General features: G+C 53.3%; 2 protein-coding genes across 3 annotated transcripts; one reads left to right on the top strand and one right to left on the bottom strand.

Moving 5' to 3' along the window:
• Positions 1–189: 189 nt before the first annotated feature.
• On the bottom strand, positions 190–27,894 carry BTC (betacellulin). 2 transcript variants are annotated; one of them, XM_061993107.1, is made up of 6 exons: positions 27,409–27,894; positions 1,462–1,557; positions 1,050–1,167; positions 758–904; positions 370–477; positions 190–278 (listed from the first exon to the last, which is right to left on the bottom strand). In XM_061993107.1, the coding sequence occupies exons 1-5, from the start codon at positions 27,446–27,448 to the stop codon at positions 372–374; spliced, it is 507 nt and encodes a 168-aa protein (XP_061849091.1). In that variant the 5' UTR covers positions 27,449–27,894; the 3' UTR covers positions 190–278; positions 370–371. The 2 variants fall into 2 exon arrangements, with proteins under 2 accessions (XP_061849091.1, XP_061849090.1); XM_061993106.1 differs by lacking the exon at positions 27,409–27,894 and adding an exon at positions 4,165–4,240.
• PARM1 (prostate androgen-regulated mucin-like protein 1) lies at positions 7,121–20,041 on the top strand. Its single transcript, XM_061993669.1, has 4 exons — positions 7,121–7,204; positions 17,416–18,084; positions 18,806–18,884; positions 19,472–20,041. Exons 1-4 carry the CDS (start codon positions 7,156–7,158, stop codon positions 19,554–19,556), a joined length of 882 nt encoding a protein of 293 aa, XP_061849653.1. The 5' UTR covers positions 7,121–7,155; the 3' UTR covers positions 19,557–20,041.
• Positions 27,895–27,941: the final 47 nt, after the last annotated feature.

Below are 27,941 nucleotides of genomic sequence, written 5' to 3'. Positions count from 1 at the left end.
CGGGCACGGTGGGACCTCTCCGTGCCCTCCCCTCCCGCGTCGGCCTTGGCAAGGCTGGGGAGAGGCAGGATGGCGGGCAAATGTCACTGTTGCAGGATGCGCCAGGGGAGGAGAGTGCCGGAATTTGGGGGATGGTGGTGAGAGGGGCCCATAAGGACCACGCGGCACTCGGACACCTTTCCATCGCCCCTTTATTCAGCCGGTTGTAAGTTTTATCCCTCGCCCATCGAGCCAGCCGGTGCTGCCGTCCGGGACCCGCCTGCAGGTTCCTGGAGCTCCTGCAGAGAGAGAGGATGGCATTGGCCTCAGCCGATGTCCCCAGCAGGGACCCCGACCACCCTTTCTGCCCAGCCCCCCAGCCCCGGGCACCTTCACACGATGCCCGTCTCCACCACGTCCTCGCCTTTGGAAGGCAAAGTCTTGTTCAGTGTCTCCATCTCTTCTGCCTTTCTCTTCCTGCGCTGCTTCCGACAGTGGCTTGAGGAACACGGGGGGAATAATTAAAACAAAGCCAAATAGAAAAAGCCAAATGAGGTGTTGCAGCAATGCTGCTCCTCCTCCCTCTGCTCTCACCATGCAGGAGCTCTGGATGGGACTACACCTGACCCCAAAGCCATACATCTCCCAGCAGCCTCACAGGCCACATCCCACCAGGCTAGGGCAGCCCAGATTCAACCTGCCCTGAGCTGGCAGGATTCCCTCCCAGTCTGGGGCTGCCCCTTCCCTTCCCATCCTTTGCCCTGCCCCTTTCACTTACTAACTGCAGAGGCAGGCACAGACGATGAGGATGATGAGGGTGACGATGGCGGCAATCAAGGAGATGATGACGATCTGGCCTTGGTCACCTCGCAGGTAGAAGATGTCCACCCTCTCGCAGCGAGCCCCCGTGTATCCTCGCTCACACCTGCCCCGTGGCACAGAGGAGGCAGAGGTGGGGGGGGTCTGAAAACCACCATGATGCCCGTGCCTGAGGCTCCCTCTTGCCCGAGGAGGCTGGGTACCACATCCCCACCCCGTGCTGCATGTCCCCGCCGCTGGTGGTGGCTTACACACAAGCGGGCGCCTGCTCGGCCACGAGGAAACGGCATCTCCCTTTGACGCAGTAGTGCTTGTACTCCTCCGGGCACCTGGAGAAGTGACTCTGCCGCCTCAGCTGCGTTACGTTCCCTGGGGATGACATGGACAAAGAAATCCTCCCTCTCTGGGGGTTATGGTTTTGCCCAGAGGCAGGAGCATCCCAGAGCTAGTCCATCCCAAAAGCATGTCCAAGCCTGGGCAGCTGCAAAGAGCCACCGGGGCATGTGTCCTTGGCTGTAGTGTGCCCACCCTGGCTGCTTCCCGACTTGGTGGATGCCACATGGCTACGCTAGACAAAACATGTTGCCCATCCTCCCTCCTGGTCCTCTCCCTCACACTGCCCAGCTGCTGCCCAATGCCACCAGCTCCCCCAAGCATCCTCACCCGTGCAGCTCTCAGCCGGGCCGCAGGTGAGCTCCTCTGTGCCATGGCTGGCCGTGACGTTGGCGTCAGCACCCACACAACTGAAAAATGGCAAGCCTGAAACACAGCAGAGACAGCTCAGAGCGGGGGAAGCTGGCCAGAGCCTCAGCACCACCACCACCGCCCCACACAGCCGCAGGGAGGGGACCTACAAAGGGCTCCTCAGCTGTGCCCACAGCTCCCCTTCCCTGGCAGCGGCAGCTTTTCCCCAGGGGAGAGGAGAAGGGAAAGCTGATCCCTGTCTGTCTGCTCCACCCACCAACGTCCCAGCACAGGGGTTGGGGAGCCATCAGGGTGGGTTTTGGGGGAAGCAGCCCTGCCTGCAGGCAGCCAGTAGCTCCATTCCCCAGGAAGGATGCAGGGAGTGATCCTCAGGTCCTCAGGGAGTTCTGACCCACTGCACTGACCATTTTTAAGAGCCCGGGTTTCAGAGCAGCTGGCCATGGGAGTGAGGAGACTGCAACACTGACACTCAGCAAAGCCCAGTGGCTTCCAGTGTCCTAAATCCCCATTGCAACATCCTTCACTGCTGCACCAGGCCATGGGCTGCCTGGCACAAAATGAGCCAGGAAAGGGGTGACCACACTTTCTGGCTAAGGGCCAGCTGAGCCCTGGCACACCAGTGGTAACCGGATCGCTGGCATACCGACACTGACTCAGCACAGCCCTGCTCCCAGCCCAGCCCTCCCCAGGGTTCACCCACCTGCAGTGACACCCAGGGGAGCGGGGACAGGTCCTGCCTGACGGGGCAGGGTGCTGGGTGGCTCCTGTGGCATGGCACACCGAAGTGAGGAGGTGTTTCCACCCGGCTTTGCAGCTTGGCCATACCGAGGCCTCACAGAGAGGGGAGAGTTTGTACAACAGAGCCAAGACAGCCTTGTTCCCCTGTCCCATGGCAGAGACATTCCCAGCACATGCATCCCTCCTGGCTATATATAGCCACTGCTGTGCTAATGACGAACTTTGGGTAACAGAGCTGCAACAGGGCCGGGGCCGAGCCTCTGCCGGGGCTTGCCCATCAGCAAGCATCCCCTCCCTGGCTGAAAGGTCCTGACAGGGAGGAGATGGAGCCCACCACTGGGGTCTCGCCCATGCAGCAGGGTGGGAGCTGCTCAGTGGGAGCCAGGGGATGAGCCACGGGGCGGCTGCCTCCCCGGGAAGCAGCTGTGGGTGGTGCGGGCACACAGCGGTGCAGGGTGGGAGGCTGATTTCACCCATGGTGACCAAGTTCACAGCTCAGTACGGAAAGATCCCCACCAAGACAAGATCCCCACCCTTATTGCAAACAGATGCAGAGCTTTGGCATCCCCATGGCAAGGACTGCCTGGTAGCATTATCAGCTCTGGGCTGCAGTATTTTCCTCCTAACACTCAGATCCCAGCACCCAGGAGCTGTGGGTGCAAAACAACCTCATCTCTTTGATGCACGGAGAGCCTGGCTCCTCTATCTAAGGCTGCAGCCTCTCCTGAGCAGCCAGAGATAACCCAGGAAAGCATCCCAAACACTGGATTATTTTGCCATAACACCCTCTACATTGCCCTGGGAAAGCCTGAATTTCAGGAGAGCAATTGCCTGGGACAGTGCCTTGCTCAGATGGGCATCCCAGCCCTGTCCCAGGACAGCTACTCTTGATCTCCTCCTGCCAGCACAGGTTTGGCAGGTTTTGCTGTCACCAGCCCTGCCAAAGGGCCAAACCCAAACTGCTCCCATCGTAGGGGAAGGCTCCCCCGAAACCCCAGGGCTGGCACTCTCTGCTGGGGGGTATTGCTAAGCCTGGCTGATGTTCAGGCCTGCCCATGGTTATCTCCTGGCTGCCCAGAGAAGGCAGCTGCTTGCAGCACTGCCCCTATCCCAGACTAACTTGGGGACACTCGCACACTTGACAAACAGATACTGGCCCCTCATCCCCATCCCCAGTGCGGCCAAGGATGGTGAAACGTGAGTATTTGGGCATCCGTGAGCAGTGTTCTATCCACAGTCAGTAAAAGCATCCCAGTCCCACCCCAGGGCCCAGCCAGGACACTCTGGCCCTGAGGGATTCAGGGATTCAGACATGAGGCAGCACAGGCATGGGGCAGCAGTGGGATGGGATGGGATGGGATGGGATGGGATGGGATGGGATGGGATGGGATGGGATGGGATGGTGGGGACAAGCAGGATGGGAGCTAGGGGAGTATGGAGATGGGCACAGGGAAGCTTAGGGGAGCACAAGGACAGGTAAACACCAGGCTGGGCATGGGGAAAGGACTGGAGTGAGATTGTCCAGGGGACACAGGGAATCAGTGGGGTGGAACTGGAGAAATGCCTAGGTGGGGACCGCGAGCACTGGGATACAGGGAGAGGTGGGATCAGACAGCGGGAGTGGTGGGATGGGATGAGGTAGCACCAGGATAGACACCGGGGAGCACAGGAATGAGACAGGAAAGCAGGTGGGGCCAGCAAGCAGCGGGCTGGGACACGGGCAACACCGGGAGAGGACAGGGCCGGGACGGAGGAGGTGGCACCGGGCAGGGGAGGGAGACACCGGGCTGGGACAGCGGGGAGCACCCTGGGGTCGTTCCCGGGAAGCATCCAGCCGGCCGGGGCAGTCCGGGACTGGGACCGTGGCATTGCAAGGGGGACCGCCGGTGCCGAGCCGCGCCGCCCCGGGTGCCCCGTGCTTACCGGAGGCGAGGGCCAGGCAGAGCAGCAGGGTACCGGGGCCGCCTCCCAGCGCCGGAGCCGCCGCCGCCGCCTCCATACGCGCCGCTGCCGCCGCCTGCCCGGTGCGCGGCAGCTACGGCGGGGCGGGCCGCGCCGGGACGGGGGTGGCCGCTGCCAGCACCCCCGCCCTCCTCCTCCTCCTCTTCCTCCTCCTCCTCCAGCTGCCCGGCTCCCACCCCGCCGGAGGAATCCCATGACGGCACGGGGATGCCCCGGCGCGTCCCGCGCAGCCCCTTACCGCCCCCATGCCTGTCCCCCCACAACTTCCCTGGGGATTCGGGGAGCGAGAGCCGCCGCACACCCACCTCCATCCCACCAGCCTGCTTTCCGAGCGAGGCTCCGGGCGTTCCTCCCCTGAGCCATTTATCCCTGCTCAGCCTGTTATGAAAAGGGAGATTTATTCATAGCGAGTTACTAATAAAACACCCTTCCAGAGCCCTTGGCAGGGAATGACGGCAGCTACAAATTATTTTGCGAGGGACTGTGCCTTGGCATAAGCCTTCTGCATCCTGGCCTTGGGTTTTGAGTTTGGGTTTTGGTGTTTTGGGGTCTTTTTTTGCCTTGGGATGCCTGGGAGGCTGTTTTCTGGTGCCCCACGGAGGAGAACAGCCTCGCGGGAGTGAAAGGTGTCCCTCCCCAGGATTCTGGCACATCCCCTCCTGGCATCTGGGAGTGTTCACCGAGGGATACAGTGCCACAAGCTAATGCTGTCCTGGCCCAAAGGAAGAGTCCTCCTCCAAAGAAGAGTCAAGGCGTGGAGGGGTGTCAGGGCTGCCACCTGCTCAGGGTCATTACAGGCGTGAAATAAGGCGAAGGGCGGGAAATGAAAGACTGGAAAGAACGAGTGACCTCAAACCACAGGCTGGCAGCTATTAATGTGAGCCCTGGCAGCCACCCAGCCATGCCATTTGGCCGCCGACCAGGCAGTGAGCGAGCTCCCGTGGCCCGGGGCAGCCAAAAAACCCAGCTGCAAGGCGGGCACACCGATACTGCCGGCCCCTCGGCTGGGGCCATCCCGGCTCCCGGCCGGTGGCGGGGGGAGAGCCCCGCTCCAGCCCCCGAAAGCAGGCAAGGGGTGCAAAACCACCAAGGAAACGTCGCAAAACTCCCCTGGGGACAGGGTGCTCTTGGGCAAGACTGGAGAAATCAGCAGCTGGCACCTGGACGTGGCACGGCGCCACCCAAGAGAAGTTGGCTTCATCTTCGTGGGACAGGCAAAAGCAGGGAACAGGCAGAAAAACTTCTGCCCACCAAAAGAAAACAATCTCCCCTTGACATCCTTCATAGCTGGATAAAATTAGGGAGAAAAAAAAAGCATCTGAAAGAGATTTTAAAAGAGCTGGAGCCCCAAAGAAGATGTCACTGGAGACACCGTTGTCCAGAACAGGGAAGGGCTGGCAGAAGGTATCTCCGAAAAGAGGTCTCTCACTGGCCATATGTGCTCTGCTCTCAGTGATGCTGTATCACAGCTTTCCTGGGGGACACCCAGGGACCTGTATGGCCAGGCAGGTGTCACCTCCAGACGAGGTCAGGCAGATGTCACTCCCAGATGTGGCCAGGCAGAACTGACTGTGCCACAGTGACTGGGCAGGTGTGGCGGCTCTGCTAATGAGAACAGGTTGTTGAGACGAGGCAGAAGTGGCCAGGCAGAGGCTGCCCTGGTGAGGTGCCAATGCTGATGGGACCAGGCAGAGGTGACCAGCAGATGGCATCTGGAGTCCACAGCCCAGCCCTTGGCACCCCAGCACCCAGCTGAGGCATGAGGTTTGCACCCCTCCTCCTGCCCATGGAAACACAGAGCACCTTCTGCAGAAGAAAGTAAAAAAAAACCCACCAAACCACCAGGATGGGAAACCAGCAGCAGGGAAAGTATCACACGGTTTCCATGACCCCGAGTTCCTGCAGCGATAACAGCATTATCTTCCCTCCTCCCAAGCGGAGGAAAGGCTTCAAGGAGAGCTGAGATGCTGATGTAGCCCGATGTACAGCAAGATAGCTGGTGACTTGTCTGCTCCAGAAACACCAGCTGACCTGGATTTTGTGTCCTGCTGGTTTAGGCCCAGAGCCAGGATCCGTCCAGAGAAAAGGCAGCCAGCACAATGCGACGGACTAGATGGCTGTGTAGCCTCGGTTAAAGACAGCCTGCCACGGCCCTGGGCTCAATGACGACGCTTTCTGTGATGAGCAGGAAAAAGCCCAGAGAAGATGAGTTCAGCCTGAAAACATTTCACGCACAGCAAAGTGTTTTCCAGAAGGAAAGAGGTAAAACCCAACGGCACTCGTGCCTCTTGCTGTGCTGCAGGTGTCTCCTGGCTGGCTCCTTTGGGCATCAAGAGCTGTGCTTTAGGAGCCGTGGAAAGGCAGGGCCGTGGCTGCTGGCTCTGGGCTGGCTCCTCTCAGTGCACGTACCTGGAGTGTCCCCCACCATGGCCCCCAGACCCCTCAGTTGTGGCAGAAAGGGGCAGTCTCATCCAGCCATGGTGGGAGAGGGCCTCTGCTCCACGTCCCCTCAAGGGAAGAGGGAGGCTCTGTCAGAGTGCACGGTGCCTTTATTTCTTTAAATGCACGAGTTCTACTCAGGCAGGAGCCGGTCAGGCCCTGAGAGGAGCAAGGGGCAGTGCCACTGGGCACCCTGACCCGCTGCCTGATGCCACCGGCTGCGCAAGAGCAGCCCATGCCCGCGGCGTGCTGTGCTGGGGGCTGGCTCCCGGCGCGGTGCTCAGCCGCTGGGTTCCCTGTGCCCGTGCCCGGACCTTCCCACTGAGGGACCCGAACCCCACCGCCGGTATCCCGCCTGGCGCTGGCGCGGCCCGGTCCCGGAGCCCCGGTGCCGGCAGGTGCCGCTGTGAGCCCGGTGCCGGCGGCGGTGGGGGGCGGCGGCGGGGGCCGGACCGGGGCGGCGGCGGGGCCGGGCAGCGCGTCCCTCCCGCCGCGGCTGCCACCGCCGGCACCATGGGCTGCTGCTGCCGCCTCCTCCTCGCCCTCCTCCTCCTCCCGGCAGGTAAGAGCCCGTGGCCGCACCGGGACGGGGTGGGAGTCGGTTGCCGGGGCTGGGGGGGTGGGGGTGGTACCGGGACCGCCGCCGCTGCCGGGCTGGCAGCGACGCGGTGGGGACGGGGGCCAGCCTGACTCCCTCCCGGCAGAGGCAGGACGCCCGGAGAAGGGCTCCTCAGCGCAAACCCCTCCACACTGGTCCCACTAACCCCCCGGCCCGTGCCCACGGCTGCCCCGACACCAGGGGGCACGGCCGAGAGGCGTTTCGCCCCCTCCTTTCCTCGACCACTGCCCAGCAGAGAGGTCCCCGGCTGGATCCTTCGCTGCCTTGAATCTGGGGAAGGAGAGGGACATCTTCAGAAGGACGACTGGTGTCTCATGGCAGGCAGCTCCCCTGCCCAGGCCAGAGCTCACCCCCCAGCCTGGCATCCCCCTTCCCAGCACGGGTACTGCTTTGAAGGAGCTTTTATGGATTTTATTGCTTGCCCTGGCCTTGAGAGAAAAGCTTCTGCACATCCAGCACCTGGCATTTCCCCCATCAGCAATGACATCTCTCTCGCTCTGCCCTCCCAGCAAGATCAGCTGCCCCATTCCACAGCAACACCTGGTTTGACATCTCTCCCCTACTAAGACAGTCAGAGGAGACAGTTTAGTTCCTGGCTGGGGTGACAGTGAGCACTTTCAAATGACAGCATGCACAGGTTATCCCTCTATCCAGGCTGGGTTTTTAATAACACCAAGAGCATTTCTGCTTGCTCAGAAACATGAAAAACACACTTGCATAACCAAGTGACAGGGACACACACAAGGAGAAAGAAATACACTGGGCAAAGCTGTGATTATGAAATTGCTGTTATCGTGCAGCAGAGCAGTGTTGAGGGAACAAGGTTGGGTGAGCTTTTGAGTACTCGGCAAAAGCCCACAGCTGTGTCCCCAAAGCAGCAGCTGGGGAGGCCACCTCTGCAGAGACAGCAAACCACCATGCTGGGCCACACTCTCCTGGAGGAGATTTCCCCTGTGAAGTGACACCACTACTGCAAGAGGTGGGAGAGCTGGCTAAATCCTTCTGCTTGTAGAAGAGGAGTTTGCTAACAAGCTATTGTTTCTGTACTTTCCAAGCAAGTGCATTTGAGAGGGATGGGGGATGAACAGATTTTGCTCTGACGCTGGGGCTTCTGCCTGGCCATGGTTTGTCTGTCACCCCAAAGCAGCCAGCCTCTGCTGGGAGGCAGCCCTCAGCTACTTTGGGGTTGGGAGGCGGGTTTTTCCCAGCACCCTGGCCAAACCCAAAGCTGTTCCCACGACCATGCCTCTCTAAAGCACCAGTGAGGTTCAGACAAGGAGCTGGGAAAGATTTCCCTGGGGTATGGCTCCACAGCTCTCAGACTGCTCCCAAACCACCTCCCAGGCCCCAAATCTTTCAGATGCTTTCTAAAACTTGTTTTGACCCCACAGAGATAATACTTTTAAATGCATATAATTTATCAGCTGTAAGAAAACAAAAAACATGATTTAAATATGCTTTGAGCTCATTCTTCAGGACTTGGTGATTGAGAGGATGACACTGGGCAGGGGTCAAATAAGACCGAGCTTTGCTTAGCCACACAATGAAATAGCAGCATCTTGCACAAGTTTTTATCCTAGTGTTATTTCTTATTCTGGATGTAAATTCAATCCTGCTTTGCTCCCCTGACATGATGCCCATCCCCATACAAAAACCTGGTTGCTGCAGCCATGAGCCTACGTTCTCCCTTAGCAATTCACTCCACTCACCAAACAAGACACTTTAAAATACCTGAAAGAGGCAGCTTTCAGTTCTAAATAATTTGGGTACTTCCACAGGTAGCCTCTAGGGAGGAAGAACTACTTTCTGGGGGTCTCAGAGACTGGCACTATGGGCTGCTCTGAGCTGCCACAAAGGAGATGACACTTGGAGCATTCCTGGCCTTTCTTGCCCTTCTGTGATCTGAAGGACAGGGGAGGTGGGTAGTTAATTACCCTCTCTCCCAGCCCAAACAAGCAACAGCTTTGGCCTCTGATACTAGAGGATGCTCAGAAATTCTTTTGCTTCCCCTCATCAGGAAGGTTGGGATGGGGCTGATGCATGTTGAAAGCTGCACCTAGAAGCAGTAATTAGCAGCTAGCCAGGAAAATTATTTAGGTGGCGTGTCATCATTTGGACAGAGCTGTTGTTTGCAACATGCCTGGATGGCTTGAGAGCCACATCCAAGATACATTTGCTTGGGAAAATGTATTGTGGGGGGCCCAAGCCCATCTGCCAGCCTTCCAGCTCTAGGAGCTGACAAACTGTTTCTCTTCCCATAGTGTAACATCCCAGGGAAATAAACACAGCATAACACAGATTTGCATGTTTCAAAAACATACCATACAATACCTATTTTTTATTTAAACCAAATTAAAATAATTATATAAAGAGCTGTTGCTATGAGCTATTTAATGGGAGCAAAGCTCACACCAAGAAGAAAAGTTCCCACAGTGCCCAGCAGTTTTCTTGTGCCCAACCTGCAGCTAAAGCCACCACAGGAGGTGACAGCCTGCCAGCACATCCCAAGTGGCACAGCCAGGGGTCCTCCAGGAGTGCAGAGGCTTTCCACCCCAGGTCCTCGCATACCTCTGGCTGACTAGTAGCCCCATGTTGCTTTGTCACTCTCATAAGGAGAAAAAACCTCCAAAGACTCCCCTTCATCATCTTTTCTGCTCTAATTTCATTGTAACTTCAGGATCAAGTGCTTCACAAGTTGAATAATTAAGCAATATAGCATAGCGGGGCAAACATGTTTTCTTTGTATGGAGAGTGTTGTGGCTGCACAGCTCTGCACCTCCAGTGAAGTGTGGGTTCCTTGTGCAGCCAACAGCCCTTGCTGCTGGGTTTGAGCAGCTGCTCCTCAGGCAGATGGCTGCCTGAGGAGGATGTGGACACTCGCCTAAAGCTTCCTCAGATGAGGAAGGAGCTGGTCATACAGACCATGCATCATTCAGGCATTTTTAGCTGAGGAGAGCAGACACTGCAGGATGGTGAAGCTGGTTCCTCAAGAACCACCTGCCTGCAACAGCTTTCCTCAGGGTCCGAGAAGCATGCCAGAGTTAGCTCAGCCCCCACATCAGCTTCTTCCTCCCAAGTCAGGCCATAATCTGCCACCCAGTGCCAACCTTACTTGAAGCCTCTCCTTGCCAGCTTGCCCAAAGCTCCCAGCTTTGTGTTTAGCCACATGGATTTCACTCTTGCCTTTTGCAAAGGGCAGGCCATGCATCTACAAGAGGTGCTGGTGGACCTCCTACATCCAGAGAGGTGAATTGATTCACTCAGCAGCAGTTCCTAGGAGGCTGTGTCTTGGAGGAGGGCTGCCAAGGGACACCTCCAGGGTGCCCTGGTCAGCTGTGTGTGAAGGACAGCCTGACCTCCAGAGATGGGGCAGGACACAGGGACACAGCACATGGATTTCCACTGCGTTGCTGTTTCTCTTGCTAGAGAAAGCTCCAGGCTTTGGAGCAATTAGGCCTAAAGCACTTAATGACTATGCAGCAGCAGCAAACTAATCACACAGGAAACCAGCTCAGCTTGCCAGGACATCAGAGCAACTGCAGACAGATTTTATCTGATGGCCTTGGCTTCTTTATGCAGTTATTGGACAGCTTTGCCTTTTACCTGTTGATGCTCTGGCCTCTGGTTTTCTCACTTAGTTTCTTCCTCCTCTCACAATCAATTTTTGTATCATCACCAACACAACCTGGCGTTAAAAAGAAGGGTGATACAGCAGGAGCTGAGCAGGCAACAGGGAAGTAGCACATCACCCAGGGTGCTCCCACATTGTATGTCACCAGCATGCACAGTGTTTGAGCTTTGCTACAGGCTCAAAAATTAGCCCTGATTTACTTATAAAGGTTCAACAGCAGCTAGAAATTGTCCAAGGGTTGCCATTTCCCAGAGCCAATGCAGCTGGGTGCCTCCATGGGACACCATAGAAAGCTTGGTAAGTCTGAGATACAGTTTTGACCCTGCAAAGCTGTTCACAAAACACCCCATCGCCCTTGTTTTGTGGGGCTAACAAAGCAGGGATCTGCAACAAAGCCCTAGAAAGGCAGAAGCACAGGTTCAAAGCCCAGTACAACCACCACATCCTCCTCTCTTCCTTCTTCAATAAGAGCAGAGAGCTTAGTCAGACCTTGTTTATTACAGATGAGGCCCTCCAACTAGAGAGGAGGGAAGTGAACACCAAAGCCCAAATTACATGATGACAGAGAAGGTGAAGCAGCTTTGTGACGACTATCTTGAAAAACAAGTTGAACCCAAAGCAAAAACCAGTTTTATTTAGTTTTAGCCACTACAAGGGAGACCTTTTTCCAGCTGCAGCTAGATGTTACCAGCTTCATAACTAAGAAGCAATAGCACAAGAAAAGCTTCAAAGGGGAAGGGAACTGCAGAGCAACAGTACAAGGTATTGGAATCCCCACCCACAGAAACCAAAGCCAAGCCAACAAGGTCACGAGCAGGAAGTCCTCATCCTATACTTAAGCAGAAGTTCAGTGCCTTGCATCAGTTAACCCAGCAATAAACTGATGTAGGCTGCAGCACCAGAGGAATCAGGGTCATCATCATCATTACTTGGCAACAATTAGCATAAAATAGGATGTGCAGAAGGGCAAAAAAAGAGTGGATATCTCTCAAAGCAAGCCCCATCAACTTACCAGAGCTTTTAGGTTCCTCTGAGAAAGCTAAAAGAAGAACTCACCCCTGTACAGACACTTTCCTTCCTCAGGATTCTCATTTACAGCTAATTATCCATAATGTTTTTCCCATACTCCCAGGAATGCTAAGCCAAAAGGGTGTAGCTCCAGCCACCACCTTTTATGTCAGAGTCCTCAACTGTGCTAATAGCCCCTAATCAGCCAGACAAACTTCACCTGGGATCCCCCCACCCATGCACCCTCTGCCCATTGGGACAGGAGCCCATTTAAGATTGGGCTGTGGCCATACTCTCTTGCCTGAGTGTGTGGCAGGTGTATAGAGCTACAGTCTTGGGGGAGTTCTTGGCCCTCTTTTGTGTACAGGTTGTCTCTAACTTGATCTTTTCTGATTGGGGCTAGTACTCAGATATTGCTGTTACTTGTTTCCTGTGTTGATCTGAAAATGTGTTTGTCTTGAGCTGAGGTTCTACCAACATCCTTCTTTGCCTACTCTTATATAGGCCCTGTAGGTATTTAGTGAGGTTCCTATAGTAGGGTTTATTTTTCTAATTCAAAAAAATAATGTGATGTTTAAGTAGGGTCTTGGTTACATGCTTTAATTAGTGCCTGCCTCAGAAAGAGCTGCTGACCTGGTAGGGAAAGGGGTACCGAACCTTGAAGCACATCTCATATGAGGAACAGCTGAGGGATATGGGGCTGTTCAGCCTGGAGAAAAGAAGGCTCAGGGGAGACCTCATTGCTCTCTACAGCTACCTGAAAGGAAGTTGTAGCCAGGTGGGGGTCGGTCTGTTCTCTCTAGTGACAAGCAAAAGAATAAAAGGACACAGCCTCAAGTTGCGCCAGGGGAAGCTCAGGCTGGATATGAGGAGAAATTTCTTCACTGGAAGGGTTGTCAGGCATTGGAACAGGCTGCCCAGGGAGGTGCTGGAGTCACTGTCCCTGGAAGTGTTTAAGAGGCGGGTGGATGTTGCACCTAGGGAAATGGTCAAGTGGTTGATAGGGCTGGGACTCAATGATCTTAAAGGTCTCTTCCAGCTGAAATGGTTCAATGATTCTATGCTGGGGTTCCCACCAGACCATATTGTGGCAGTTTATACTTCTGCTGCTGCTGTTCCACTTCTTACTCAGAAAGGATGGTGATATTCCTTGAGTAACTACAGTCAGGGCAAGTTCCTGGGAGGGAGAATAAATACTAGTGTTACAGGTACTTTTCTTGTCCCTGTATCACCTCCTGCAGATGGGGTACGTGTGCTGTGGTTAGTTTGGGCTGAGAGCAGGTGTGTGGTTTAGGTCATCTGGAGCTCCTGGTAGTTACATCAGATGTGATGAGTCACAGGAGAAGCTTGTTAAAAGCTCAGTTTCTGCCTTATCAGTGGATGTTTGTTTGCTGTGGCATGGCTCCTCCATCTGATGTCATTCACTTCAGCTGGAGATGCTCTCTTGTTTTTGATGCTGCATTTCAGCTGGAAGAACAACTTAAAAGCTTGCTGCCATTGCTTCTGGAGTAGCTGAGAAAAGCAGTGCTGGTGAAACTGCCAGGTCAGGCAGCTGTTTCTCTAGCACAGAGAACGTTCAGCTTTTGCAAGGGAAGACAATCCACCTTTGCATGGCTTGCAAAAGCCAGGAAAACAGAATGCAAACAGGAGAGGGAGATGATCCATCAGGTGGGGGCTTCGTGCCTTGGCATGCATGGGATTAAGGTTGCTATTCCCTAAGAGCAAGATATTAGAATGATAGCCATTGGAGGTTTTCTTGGCTGTTTGCCGTGCTCCTACAGAAGGTAACCTAGAAAAAGGACCTTCCAAAGCTCATGTAGGGCTGCCAAGTGTGACAGTGCTGTTGTTTCAGGTGGTTATCTTGTCCTGGTAGTCTCCTGTCTGCCTCTCTCTGAGCTGGATTCCAGCAGGGTGGTCAACTGCCTTAAGTGAATTAGAGGGGCAAATTCCTCAGGGCTGAACTATGCTTGGCATCCTTGGATAGCTCACATCCTTCTGACAACCCCTGTTTGAGGTTATGTTAGCCTTTGAAGTCATGTGGTCCTAAAAAAGTTGTCTAGTGAGCTTTTTGTCTCTTTCTCTAGTGCACTGCTCAAATTCTTGCCCACAGCTGCAGCTCCAACAGACCAGGTGTTGGAGAAACAAGGACAACCCCTGGCCTTGGCTGTTCTTTTCCTTTTCAGATGTGTTGGTAGAGGACTGGGATACAGACAGGCTGGGTGCTCTTCTGGTCACTCAGCAGCTCCCTGGGGACAGGCAGCACCCATCTGTGAGGCAGTAGCTGGGCGCAGTGGCATGAGGACATGTGCAGCTATCAGCCAAGGGAGTTCTTAGCCATGTCCTTTTTATCCCTTCATCCTAACTGGGTTTAGAAGCAGCTGGCATCACCTCTGGGATGCTATCTGGGCTTTTTCTGTTGTGCCAGAGGGCACAACCTGTGTGTGAGGTGGTGTGAGCTGAGTCCCAGGTTGGTTGCAGGGTCTCAGATGACCTGATGGAGGTGATGGCTCAGGGGAACAAGGGGATAGCAGAGAGCTGGCACAGGCAGGGTGGGCTAGTAGAGATTAATGCAGCACTGTTGATCTGGAAACCAAAGCTTTGGCTGGCAATGACTGCAGGAGCAGGAAGAGCCCTAGAGAAAACTAGGGCTGTGTGCTGCCTTTGGCTGTGCTTGGCCTCCTGTGAATTGTCCCTGTGACTTGTGACATCCTTGGCTGGGAGGGCTCAGTCAGCAGCCAAGGCTTGCTCCTGCATCCCATTTTGGCTCACCCTCTGAATTTATACCCCTTAGATATTATTGGAAACTTCCTGACTCATCCTGGCTAGTAGCACTGCCAGCTTTCTGAGGGCCCTCTCAGTTTGAAGTTCAAGCAGATCATGAGAGCTATGTTGACCCAAAGCCATGGGCAAGCAATGTGGGATGCCAGGGTGGCTTTGCAGAGGTGGTAAGCTGCCTGTGTCCAAGAGACTGGAATCAACTACTTCTACAGAAAGATAATAAACTCCCAAGGTGCTACCAGCCCTGATAGGGTATTCCTATACTTGTTGTGCTATGGGCAGTCACCTACTTGTTGGGCAAGGTGCATCTGAAATGCTGAGGTGTGATGGAGAAAGGATTCTTCTACAGAAATAGATAGATGCTGAACCCTGACCTGAAGAACACCAAGGGTCAAAGTATGCTTGGTGTGGGTTTGTCAGCACTTCCAGCACCCTGTGCTACTACATGGCAGCTGATTTCTGCCCTGGCTTAGCTATCTTTAGTGCAGGCCTTCTCCTCAAGTGAGTGTGGGGAAGATGACATGAGGATGTACCAACCCAGTTGAGAAAGGACTAGGTGCCAGTGTAAAAGCAACAAGGGCACAAATTAACCACTCCAACCTCAGTATCAATGTGTTGAAGAGGCAGATTCTTGCAGCTTGTTTCTGGCCACTGCAAGTGGTGTGCAAAATGGTGTTGATCCCTTACAGATGCTGTTGCAGGTGTTTGGCAGGTCTCACCATGGTGGCATGGGATCTGCCTGTGCTGTATAGGACCTGGCACTGGGAGCTTGTGGCACATCAGCAGGGAGAGCTATGCCAGGGCATGGAGAAGCACAGGATATATTTGAATTTATTTTGGTGTTGCAGTGCCTGAACTGAGCAAAGGAGCCACTGGTCTCAGCAGGAGGAGGGGACAGGATGAGTGGGGACCCATCAGTTGGGTTTGTTGGATGGAGCCAGCCCTCTGGGTGTGTTTGGAATCTGGTGAGATGCTTGTGGGTGAAGCCAAGCTGAGAAAAACAGTGCATTCATCAGGAAGTAATAGCTTTTAAGCTCAGGATTATCACAGGAATGCAGCTCAAGTTCACATGCTAGTAACTCCAAGGTATTAACAAGGAAGCCTGAGATGCAGAGGTCCTGGGATGAGGGGACAAGAGTGCCTTATTTACAGCAGATCCTTCACAGGAGCCTGGTATGCTTTGGAAAGCTGGTAAGGAGGAGACAGAATGCCTAGATGCTGCTGCAGTTGAGCTGGGTGTGGAAACCATGGCTTCTGAGCCAAGCAGCTTATTCAGTAATCAGACTGCAGCTTTTTATCCATCTCCTGTCCCTCACCCCAAGGACTGGTAGCCTGGCACCTCAGCAGACCCTGAGGGTGAAAGCTCAGGCATCTCCACGTGTCCCTCCCTAGGAGAAGAGAGCCCATGGCCCTGATCTCACCTCACAGACCCCTCACAAGGGTATCTATAATGCCAAGAAAAAAATTCGGGGATTGCCAGGGAATTTTGCTCCTAAATGCCTTGGGCTCTAATAGCTGTATTGGGCTCAAATGCTTGGGTAATAGCTGTACCTCAAAGATAGTTTGAAATCTATGGCCAAAAGTATGGTTCCAGTCTCTAGACAAAAAATGCCTTCATGAAAGGTGTGTTACATACCCAGTGCTTGCTGCAGTGAGCTGAAGATCTTCAGCCAAGATGTCCCTTCTGCTGTCCTTCACTGAAGGTATGCAGGTGGAGTGAAGCCATATTAAATACTTGAAGTCTTCTGTTTGCACTGATAGCTGAAAGCACTCTAAAACCATGGTTTAGTGAGTCTCTGTTCACCAGTGTGGTGTCTCACCATTCACACACGGGCATGACATCTTTTTAGGTGGCTTAGTGAGGGGGAGAGTCTTATGTGTGCCCACCAGCCAGGCATGATCTGCAAGCTCTTGCTCATAACAAACTACCATGAGAGCTGTCTGTGCTCTCTACTGCTGTTCCTCAGATAAACACCAACCTTCTGTCTCTAGAGCCAAGATGGGAGTTTGACTTCAGGATTTCCACAAAATCAGCATTCTGCTGAGTTGTTTTGTCCTTTACACTCATTTAATAATCAGTTCATTGTGGCTTGTTTGTACCAGAGCAAGCTCTTGCTCTTCCCAGTGTGGGGCTTGAGATGCTCTAGGGGGAGAAATAAATGAATTCATGGGAATACAAATCCCTCCTCATGTCATTCAGTGTTGGCATGCTCTTCCCTCAGCACAGTAGTTGCTAGTGCTGGCTCAGTCCTGAGTTTAGCCATGGAGAGCAGAAAGGAGGGGAGAAGCCCCAGCAGCCTGCTGCTGGAGATGGGGGTGGAAGGGGCAAAAATGACTCATCTTCATGCAAACAAATAGAGACAAATGAATGCACATGGAAAGGGGGGGAGAGGAGGAAAAAAGCATCGTGTGTTATTATTCCCAGCTGTGTGGTGGTTGCTGCTGAGGAGGAGCTTGCTTGCCTGCTGCTTGGCTGACTGCTGAGAAGAGATGCTGGGCAGATGGAGGGGGTGTTTGGGGCTGAGAGGGAACCCAGCCTTGGGGAAAAATGGACCCGACCCATCCCAGGGCAACTGGTCTGGTTTTAAGCCTTGCCTGTAGCTATGCAGAAGTATTGCACATTATTTTAGATGGTCCACAGTTTCAAAACCAATAAACTAATTTCCAGCATCATTCCCAAACCCCAGGTGGCCCCAAGGACTTCCTCATAATTAACACTTCTTTGTGTCACTCCTAGGACTGTGTGAGAACTCCACAGCATCGCCCCTCACCCTTGCCAGCCCTCCCTCGCCCTCAGAGGGGATCCCAGTGGGCCCAAGCTCCAGGGATGCTGCTTTCCCCGTGCCAGCTCCTGGCCAGCCCTCACTGCCCACGTCCACAGGACCTGCTGGTGACGAGGTGTCCTCTGGGCCAGTGGAAGGGCCTGGCCACAATGCCACCCCCACAGTGGCACCTTCCCCTGCTCCTGCCTCCCTCACCACAGTGGACAGCCCATCTGTAGCCTCCAGCCCCACCTCGGTGCCACCAACCTTGGAAACAGCCTCAGGCCTTCGGACAGCAAATACTGCCAACTTGGCAAGAGGCCCAATGGATATGGGGGCCTCTCCCAGCCCCACGGGTATACCTGCATCCTCCTCCCTCCCCACCAGCGACCTGCGCTCATCCCCTGGGACGGTCTTGTCCCCAACGCCTGTCCTCATGAGCCCTGGCACCACCCAGCCGCCGGCGCTGACCAGGGCTGTCCCTTCCCTGGGGACGCTGCCCGTGGCATCGAGCCTGGCCATGGAGCCAACGTCCCCCGCAGTGACTGGCCCCAGCCCCACCGCAGCCGAACCGGCGGCCACCGGCAAAACCACGCTGTCCACCAGCGTCACCATGGAAGAGGTGCCGCACGCCCTGAGCGCAGGTGAGCACCCTGCTCCCCACACCTTTACCCACAGGTAGTGCCAGCCTCAAGGGGCAGCCCCCTGCCCCGATCAGAAGGGGGAGGTGGTCACACCTCTGAGACCACCACTCAGCGAAAGCTGAGCTTTCTGGGAGCAGCCTGTGCCATCTGTTCTGCCTGCAGAGACAAGGAGGTGTAGCCAAACCTCAGCTGCTCTTGAGGTGTGAACAAGATCCTGAGATGCAAATTTGACTTGAAACACTTAAGGAAGGGAGGAACAAGTACCTGGAGGGTGGGTGCAGCCTGAGTTTGGAAGATGTAAGTTTTGCTTCTCCCTCCTGGAGACCGTGTTAAACTGGCACTAGCTTTGATCTGTCCTCTCTGCAAGCTCAGATAGCTTAAAAGTGCCAGAGAAGGGAGGGATTTGGAACATTTTCTAGCCTTGGCTCAGCACTAAATGCTGTCTGCTGCTGGGACAAGCAAGTCTATGGTCCTCAAGCAAAGCCCAGCTGGGTTTTTTCCCCAATCCACCTGTCCCACCTTTATGGGAAAGGGAGTGATTGCAAAAACATGGGGGTGCCCAACATCCTCACTAGGACCTTTGGGAATCAGAGGGAATGTCCCCATGCACCCCGAGACAGCTGGGATGGATGTACTGGGAGCAGCTGGGGTGTGGGGTGAGTGCATTGGGGCTGAGATGTTGTGAGGCTGACCGCTGCCCTTTTTGATGGACCCTTTGCAGGGAGCATCGTGGCCATAACCGTGACGGTCATTGTGGTGGTGGTGCTGGTTTTTGGGGCAGCGGCGTACCTCAAGATCAGGTAAGGCTGTTTCCGGGGTGCTCGAGCTGTGCCCCCCTCTGGGAGGCTACAGCCCCGCTTCCCATTATGAGGGTGATGCTCAGGGGACAAGTCCCGGGGAAGATGCTGTCCCTAAATCCAGTAGGGCCTGGTACAGCCTCTAATCCCCCTCTGACAGCATTTTCTACTCCACGTTGAAAAAGCAGAGGTTTCTCTTCCTCATTTTACAACAGCCTCACTCAAATGCTGGAGAGGCTGCTCAGCAGAGTCATAACCAGTAATTATCCCAAAGGCAAGCTGCTGCCACGGCTCTTGCTGTGGCTTAGACAATAAACAGTAGTACAGCCCAGTGCTGAGCATCAGTAACGAGGCTTTGCCAGCAACTGACAAGAGCAAAGGTCTTGTTTTAATTCCCTGGCGTGTTCAGATTCAATGGGGGCAAAATCCTCCTTGTGCTTACTTTTTGTCCTGGTGCTTCCTGCTAAAATGTCCCAAAGCTTGACCTAGTGAGGACTTGCATGGTGGGGCTTTTTTTGGCCCTGTGGCAAAATAACTAATAAAGCACCCAAGCAACTGGTAACGCTGGGCGGTTTGCTTTCCCCCCACAGGCACTCCTCCTACGGCAGGCTCCTGGATGACCACGACTACGGCTCCTGGGGCAACTACAACAACCCTCTCTATGACGACTCTTAGCAGGGACGAGGGAAAAAAACCACCACAAAACCCTCAAATCCTTAATTTATAAGCACTTCTGCAGCAGAGCATCTGCTGTGGAGATGTCCGGGCGTTGAGCCACTGCCACAGGCAGGATTGTGGTGGGTCCAGCAGGTAACAGGCAAGCGGAGCTCGGGCTTGCAGCCCCCACAATAAACATGAATTTTGGCCTTTGTGGAGGAAGCTCTGGGTCCTGGGCATGGTGATCACTTGATTTTTAGGCAAGGGAACCTATATTTCCCAGGGGAAAGAGGGGGGAGGTAAAGGGAAGAAATGGCAGTTGAGCTGGTGCTGTGGCATCTGTTGAATCATAAAATCATGGAATCAGTATCATTTCAGTTGGGAAAGACCTTTAAACTCATTGAATCCAACCACTAACCTCCCACTGCCAAGCCCAGCACTAAACCATGCCCCTCAGCACCTCAGCTGCACGACTTTTCAGTATCTCCAGGGATGGGGACTCCACCTCCCTGGGCAGCCTGTGCCAGGGTTTAACAACCCTCTCAGTTCTTCCTAATCTCTCATCTAAACCTTCCCTGGTGAGGTTTAGGTGATGCAGGAGAGGCTGCAGCTGCCATCTCACCCAAAAGGCAGGTGTGGGTTTGCTCAGGGTTAATTGGCCTTGGCAGTGCAGGCTGTGAAACAGGCTCTGCTCAGGGGGAACATCAAAGTGCAGGGCATTTGCATGATTGTTGCCTACAATAGATACGTAATCTCTTGATTTTCATCCAGTGTAATAAATGTGGCTGGCACCATGATGGCCACCTGAAAAGGTCAGCAGAAATGAGGACACCTTCTCCAGCTCCCCTTCCCAAGAGGAAATGCAATCGTTATGCATTTTCCTTTTCTTTACTATCCCTTTTCAGCCTCTTTAGAGGCCCACCATTTCTATATTGCCATTGGTTGGGTGGCTGAAACCCAGCTCAACATGAGGCTTCAGAGTGGGGTTTGCTGGCACTAAGCTGTGGATACTGAGGTGTTCCTCACCTTTTTGTTCAAAGGGGATAGAAACAAAGAGTAAATCATCAAATGGTTACTGCACCTTCAACCCACGGCCAACACGGGAAACTGTTGGGGCTGGGAGTGTATATGAGTTGAGATTTATGTATTATCCCACTTGGTTGTGCCCTGGGACGTCATCCTGCTAGCTCTTCCCAGCAGGCTCCAGAGAGACAGGACACACGTGGGAAGGCAGGGGCAGAGAAAGGCACACAATGCCAAAGTGGGAAGTACAGTGGCAGTGCGGGCTCTGGGGATGCTCAGGAACAGCAAAACTCCCTTTCACCTTTTTGGTAGCCAAGCAGCAGTAAATTAGGTCACCTTGGCTCAGCAAACCCACAAGCTAAGTCAGCCCACACCCTTCTTCCCTTGAAATAAATTGTATGGTGCAGGGCTGCACTTCCTCTCCCTAAAACCAGGCAGAAATGGCTCTCCCTCAAACTTTGCCAGCAAGAAGTCAACCATGGGGGAAGTCTGTCTGCTTTGCTGGGATTTAAAACCTCTCCTGAGTGGTCCAGCAATAGCAAAGGGCAGGCATTAAAAAAACCCACACCATCCCGAACTATTAAGAATAAAAATCACTCACCCTTGCTCAAATGCTGCTGCTAAGGGAATAAAGGAGAGGAAAAGCCACCACCTTCACTTCAAAAGAAATATAATCCCCAGGGAAACATTCCTGTTTCACAAATAACAGAAACCATGTGTCACCTTCTGCAGGACACTGTGAGTTTCTAAGAGGAAACTAGGCTTGGCCAAGAAGTTAAACCAGACCTAAGGGCTAATTTCACATGCAAATTCACACTTCTCTGCAGCAGCAAAACCTGGATACACTGTCTTGTCCTTGAGCTGGGGGTCTGCAAGGCTGGGGAGAGGGTGTCTGCTTTTCCACTCAACCCTACACTTAGATGCTTCAAATGAAGGAAAATCTCTTGCAACAACTCAAAGAAGAGGCTATACACATTTTTTGGGATATCTCAGAGTGAAAAGAGATTCCTGGCTTCCCCCAACAGCCTGAAACCATCCCTAGCACCTTCTCTTTGCTCCCCAGCATGATACAAGTAGCAGAGCCAAGCACCTGCCCTGAAGCATTCACCTAACAGGCAGGGTAAAGGAAGAAAGGATGGACATGCTAGCACCTGACACAGCTCAGGCATCCCAGCCCATCATCTTTATTCAGAATTCACCCACGCTGCAACATGGAGGATGTGTTTGTCTACAAGGATGTGTTTGGCATGGGCCAAGGCACAAGCCAGCCTAAAAAAATCCAACAGATGCACTTGCCAAGTGGAGAAAGGAAAAAAAAAAAAAGAGCCCTTTATTATGGGGGATGATGCCCACAAAGAGAGGGCGCCCGTGTTCAAGGCAATGGCTGCAAACCGCTCAACTTGCTACCTCACACCCTCCAGCTGACCCAGGGGTTTCTCTGCTCCCACACTACTATGGCAGGGAAAAAGGGAAAAAAAACTCCCACTCCAAACCAGCCAGGACATGCCATAAAAAATAGAGACTTTCCTTTTTTCTTCTCTTGAAAAAAAAAAAAAAAAAGAGGAAAACTCTCTGCCCAAGCTTGTTTTATTTGCAAAAACAGCAACCCCCCATTTTCCTCCAAAGGCTTCCACCTCCTCCCCCTGCTTTGGCTCAATTTACTCTCAGACGTATTTTATTTATATAGAAAAAATAGTTGTCATAGCTGTGTGCAGAACATCCCATTCCCCTGGCCTCTCGGGCAGCGGCTGACAGCAGCGCTGTGCCTGATGGGATCCCTTCCAGTCTCCTGCCTTGCCCTCACTCTGGAGCCTGCTTTAATTTCCAGACTCCTTCTGGCCTCTCCCTAATTGTGCTTTTGTTTGGCTCATTTGTGAAGATGCTAATACCTCATCAACATGTTTCCAAGTGTTATCTTCTCAGACTCTTGGTGGAATTAATGGAGTGAGTATTAATGACTTATTAGCAGAGACAGCTCTGGGTTGCAGCCTCCAGGAGCTGGGACCAGAGCTGAAGGCATCACCCTGTCCTCGCACTGCATATTCATACAGCTCTGGCCTTCAGCACTCACTTCCACCAACAACCCACTGAGATGTTTGCAACACTGGGACCAAATGTCCCCAGCTTTGGTTCTGTGGCCTGTATAGCACACACTGCTGGGTTGTTGTCATCTTCAGGTGCTCCTCCTGTCCAAAGGTCATTTCTCAAGCAGCATGCAGCTCTGGGAAACCCTCTCCTTCAGCTCTCATGGCTCACAACTGCCTCCCATGAAACCACTTGCCCTTCACCCTATCCAGCTTGTTTCCTAGATACTATAAAACAGATTTGTGAGTTCTTATTTTTAGTCCTTATTTTATTTATCAGTCAGCAGCCTCAGGTGCCTAACCCAAGGAAAGGCCCAGCTGGGGGGGTTGTGCCTGTGGCCCCAGCACAGCCAGGGCATGGCGAAGGCCTGAGCATTAGCAAGCCAACAGCAGCTCTGCCTGGGACACAACTGAGAGCCACCAGCCTCTGGTGGGCCTTGGCTCTTGGGTGAGCAACCTCCCAAGGGCATCCTTGCAATTATTACACACGTTTAGAAAGGTGGTTTGGGTTTTTTTTCCCCCCGCATAGAGCATCCGGACTTCTTCTACTCACCCTAATCCCATCTGCTCAGATGGGCACCAGCAATATTACAGGAACCTGGACTCAAATATTCATCAACACTGAGAGACTCCTGTCCTTAAAAGCTGTAGGAGATGAGCAAGAGAAGGGAAGCAGGAGAGCCAGAACTTCGAGGTTTCTCTGAGGCTCTGCTCCAGCCTCTACCACCCAGGCCAGAGCCATCTGCTTGCAAGAGACACAGAAATCAGTCCGGGTGTCAGAAACCAACTATTTCCTGGCAGTGACAAACTAGAAGTCCTATGTGCAAACTACCCCCCAACTTCAACATGGACCATCAAGGAGAAGCAGCAGGGAAATCAGACTGTTTCCAGTGTGGAAGTCCTGGCACATCCCTGGGCTAAACCAGCCATGCCTGGAGCTGGAGAGACAGATGCTCTGCTAGCCCTCTGAGTTATAAATAGCACGACATGATGAGCCTTTCCCTAATTGTGTTCCTTCCAGTTGGAAAGAAAAACAGATGGTTTATTTGCAGCCAGGCAGGGGCAAGGCATCAGCCTTGTCCTCAGGGTATCCAGGGCTCTCCTGCTGCAGGACAGGGGTTTTAAGTGTGGACGAGCAAGAAGGAACCTGCACAGTTTCAAGGAAGGGTCTTCTCCCACCCAAGAGGCCACAGTGAGTGGCAGAGCACTCCAGCCCTTTCCTGAGCCCTCCCAGGGATGCAGATTGAAAACACATGCTGCTACTGCTCCAGGAGAGCTTAGGTTGAATTTCACAGCCGCTGACACCAGCTGAGCATCTGCCAGCTCTGGGATAGCCTCCCTGCACCTCTCCAGCTCCAGTCCTGGACTCACACACCCCCATCCACCAGCTTGAGAGGAGTCCATGGGAGAGGAAGGCTGTACAGAAGAGTTAATATGCAATACCCCTGCTTCTCCTCCAAGTGATGTTACTGGACTCAAGGCTATCAGACCACACTTAGCTGCTTTCTGCCAGCAAGCCAAAAACCACACCAGAATCACTAAACCGATCCTTCAAGCCCCAGATTGGTGACCCCCTTTCCTCACTGCTCCTCAGCCATCACCCTGCATGCTCTCATGGGGAGGCAGGGTTCAGCCAGGCTCCCCAGTCCCATGTTGCTTTGCCCACTGGCTTACTGAGTCCCCCTCCCGAGCTTTGCATACTTGGGCAGGCCCTGGCTTTATTAATAGCTCTGCTGACCTTGTTTGTGCCTGTGGCCCTCGTGCCTGCTGGAACACTCCATTTTTCCCACAAGGCAGCAATGATCCCATCTGCTTCCAATTTGCCTTAGGCCAGCAAGTGAGGCTGGGTTTCAAGCAGCAGGCAGCATGGGAGCTCACTGCTGTGCCCTGCAGCCTTAAGGACAGTTTTGCAAGAGCTCCCTTAGCCAGTGGGCAAGCTCTAGCCAAGCTGCCATGCTGCCTTCATCCCAGGACCATCACATGCCACTCTGATCCATGCATCCTTCCTGCTTCCAGCAGTGCTTGGCTGCTTGGCACAGCCAAAGTCGAGCAGCACACAGCAGGACAGAGATGGGTGGCACTGTGCCTGCCCCAGGGGAGTGACCAAGGTCAACACAATGTTTCTCCCTTTGATGCCAGCCCACAGCAAGGATGGAAAGCAGCATCAGCTCAGCCTTCTACAAGTCTGGCTACCCCACAGCCTGCCCTGCATCCCATCTGAGCAAACCCTGCTGCTACATTGAAGGAAGGGTCCAGACAGAGGGCACCAGCCTCCTCAGAGGTGCCAGTCCCTGGGAGGATGGGACTGAAGCCCAGGCATGTGGGAACAAAGCCCATCAGCAGCACTGCTCACATGCTGCTGTACAGGACTCTCCTCCCCACAAGCAAGGAGACCATATCCAGCATCTCTGAAGGACAGGGCAGCAGAGATCAGCACAGCACCTTCCATCCCATACAGCAGCTCCTTGCTTGTCTTTATCCTCTACATTTCTCCTAATCATCTCAGAAAGCCATTTGTTTTTCTGCTGCACAATGTATTTTTATTTCCCTGGCAAAGGGAATTCAAGGCTTGGTGCCAAGCTAAATGCATGATACAGTGGTTGGTATCAGGTTTCCCCAGCTGCCCCCCTCACTTTGCAGGGGCAAATACCAAAAGCAGAAGAGAAAAAGGTAAAAAAATCAGCTGTACCCCATCCCCAATATAATTTTCCTTCTTAATCCAATGCAAGAAAAAGTCCAGCTGGGGAGAGAGATGCTCTTCCAAAGCTCAGCTCAGCTAAGGGGTTTCTTTCAGCTTTCTCTTATGATTGGCACCCAAATAGGAATACTTCCAGCTGGGATAAAATTAGCTTACCATTTAGCATCAAATCTGCATGTTGTGGACTTGACCAGCACAGTTTTACAATTAGCAGCAGCCAAGGGCTGCTTTGCTATTGAGTTTTCCAAAGCTGCCTTCCCAGCTGCACCATGGCATTATCTATCAGCAAAATGATCTGACAGTACTTTTACAGAAAAAAAAAACCAACAAAACACCAATCCAACAACAAAAACCAACCCAACACAAAAACACTGAGCGGAAACAATTTGCTGGTAATGAGCAGAGCCTTCTGGAAGTGATAGCTGTGAGATGCATGGAAAGCCAGCCCCCACCTTGGCAAGCCACAAGCCCCCGTTCCCCAGCAGCAATCCCCACTGTCCCTGCATCCCGCAGCCCGAACTGAGCCGCTCCTCCCTTAGCTGTCCCCACTTGCATTTGCAAGGCCACGACCTCAGCAGCAGCCCTGCAAGACCTTGTCTCTTTAAATATACATTTACGTGCAGTTAATGAACAAGTTGCTGCATCTGTTTCCCCGAGGCAGCTGCTCGCAGGGAGAATTTGCCTGCTCTGGGTTTTTTTTTTTAATTAAGTCTGGATTGCTGCTTCTAGCTGCTCCCAGCAGCATCTGCTGGCTGAGGAGCAACGTGTCCTGCATGGCCCACCATCACCAGCAGCACTTGGGCTTTCACAGCCACAGTGCACCTCATGGAGGGAGAAACGCACCAGAGAGAACCATGAGGTCTGTTGGACCCAGTGGGGTCACAGCAGCCTTATAGAATTGTTTCGGCTGGAAGAGACCTTTAAAATCACTGAGTTCAGTCTTTGTCCCAGCCCTACCAACCACTAGATCATTTCCTTAAGTGCAACATCCACCAATCTCTTAAACACTTCCAAAGGCTCACCAGCACAGAAATTGGGGTGGTGACACAGTCCCCCAGTTAGGGTGGGCAAGCCCAGCCCTTCCCAAGGAGACGGTGTGGACCTCACAGCCTCCATTTCTCCATCTGCCAGCACACATCCTTAGAAAGACATAAAATTTGTGAGAGACACAAAAAGGCAAGTTATTGTCTGTATCCTCTACCTCTAGAAGCACTTCAAGGTCACATTCCTCTGCAGAGACAGCCTGCCCTGGTGTTGGAGCCCACAAGGACCAGACACAGCTCTGCATCCATTCACTAGTGGCTTTCAATGGGAGGAGGAATGTATCATTTGCCCTTTTCTGAGCTTTGCTGTATGCCCTTAGCACATCTCCATGCCTTCTCTTTTTCTCCAGGCACCACTCAAAGCCCAGCCCCTGCTCCCAGCTCTGCCTATGGAGTGGTGTCTGACCCAGTTTTTGCCATCTGTGGGCTTCTCAAGTGTCAAACAAGAAGTATGCTCAAGGGATTTTTTATTTTTCCCTCCTCTTTGAGATAAGGACTAGAACAGCTTTAATACACATATAACTGCTTTAACACAGAAAGCCCAACACTCCTCAGCTTCATCTCAAAAATATCACTTGACATTGCATTTTTATCCCATTTACAGTTCATTTAGTCCTGCCTGTCCTTTCAAAGCCAGAGGGAAGTCACTTCTCAAGCAGCTACACTCAAGCAAGAAGAGTCCCTTGAAAACATCCAAGTGGCATCACCTGAACCCTTTCTGTCCTGTTTCTGGGCAGCCAAAACCACTATGCCAAGCTGCTGGCAGTCACCATGGGGCTGGAGCTGTTTGCAGCCTCAGCAGCCTCCAAGCACAACCCAGCACAGCAGTCACGGTGGCCATGGTGGTGAGATGAGCTCAGCAGTCACCCAAATTCCCTTACACACCCCGAGTTGCTGCTTCTTCCCCATTAAAAAGAAAATACTCCCCTTTGCCTTGTTGCTGGAGCTGGACATCTCCCTACATGTTTGGAGATGACAACTCCTGCAGGCTGATAGGAGCCCTGTGGGCTCTCAGGGCTTACCTGGGAGCAAGTCTCCATCCAGGGATGGTACTGAAGCCATCAAATGACAGCACACATTTGGAAGGTGCTCCGAAGCAGCAGGGAGTCTTGAGGGAAGGCTTCAGTGGAGAACTAAAACCACCATTCACAATCAAGAGAAGAGAGTCTTCAACATCAGCAGGAGCTTGAAGTCAAGCAGAGATGTCAGCGCCATGGGAACACCTCACTCCATAGGACCACGGCAGGGGGGGCTCACAGCCCCATAATCAAACTAGCCCCTTCCTTGAGCCATATCTCCTCAGAGAGGCGTTCCCCAGGACATTCAATCCCAAGGTCCCCTCATGCAAGCGCTGAGGAGACAGCAAGGAGCTAAGCCGTGCTCCTTCTGCACCTTAACTTCTGAAGACACCACAGTCCCCTCACCGTAGAATCATAGAATGGTAGGGGTTGGAAGGGACCTTTAAAGATCATCTAGTCCAACCCCCTGCAGAAGCAGGTTCACCTAGATCAGGTCGCATAGGAACATGTCCAGGTGGGTCTTGAAGACCTCCAAG

The sequence above is a fragment of the Colius striatus genome, chromosome 3, assembly GCF_028858725.1.
Source record: "Colius striatus isolate bColStr4 chromosome 3, bColStr4.1.hap1, whole genome shotgun sequence".
Lineage (NCBI taxonomy): Eukaryota > Metazoa > Chordata > Aves > Coliiformes > Coliidae > Colius > Colius striatus.
Note: the sequence above shows the minus strand (reverse complement) of the source record. Positions and strands in the feature narration are given on the sequence as shown.

Bases quoted from the DNA above. Each gene is read 5' to 3' on its own strand.
- BTC (XM_061993106.1), bottom strand. From the start codon at position 4,240: ATGGAGGCGGCGGCGGCGGCTCCGGCGCTGGGAGGCGGCCCCGGTACC. The intron at 1,558-4,164 runs GTAAGCACGGGG...GCTGTGTTTCAG, and splicing joins CTGCCTGGCCCTCGCCTCCG to GCTTGCCATTTTTCAGTTGT. The intron at 1,168-1,461 runs GTGAGGATGCTT...TGTCATCCCCAG, and splicing joins CCCGGCTGAGAGCTGCACGG to GGAACGTAACGCAGCTGAGG.
- PARM1 (XM_061993669.1), top strand. From the start codon at position 7,156: ATGGGCTGCTGCTGCCGCCTCCTCCTCGCCCTCCTCCTCCTCCCGGCA. The intron at 7,205-17,415 runs GTAAGAGCCCGT...TGTCACTCCTAG, and splicing joins CCTCCTCCTCCTCCCGGCAG to GACTGTGTGAGAACTCCACA. The intron at 18,885-19,471 runs GTAAGGCTGTTT...TTCCCCCCACAG, and splicing joins GCGGCGTACCTCAAGATCAG to GCACTCCTCCTACGGCAGGC.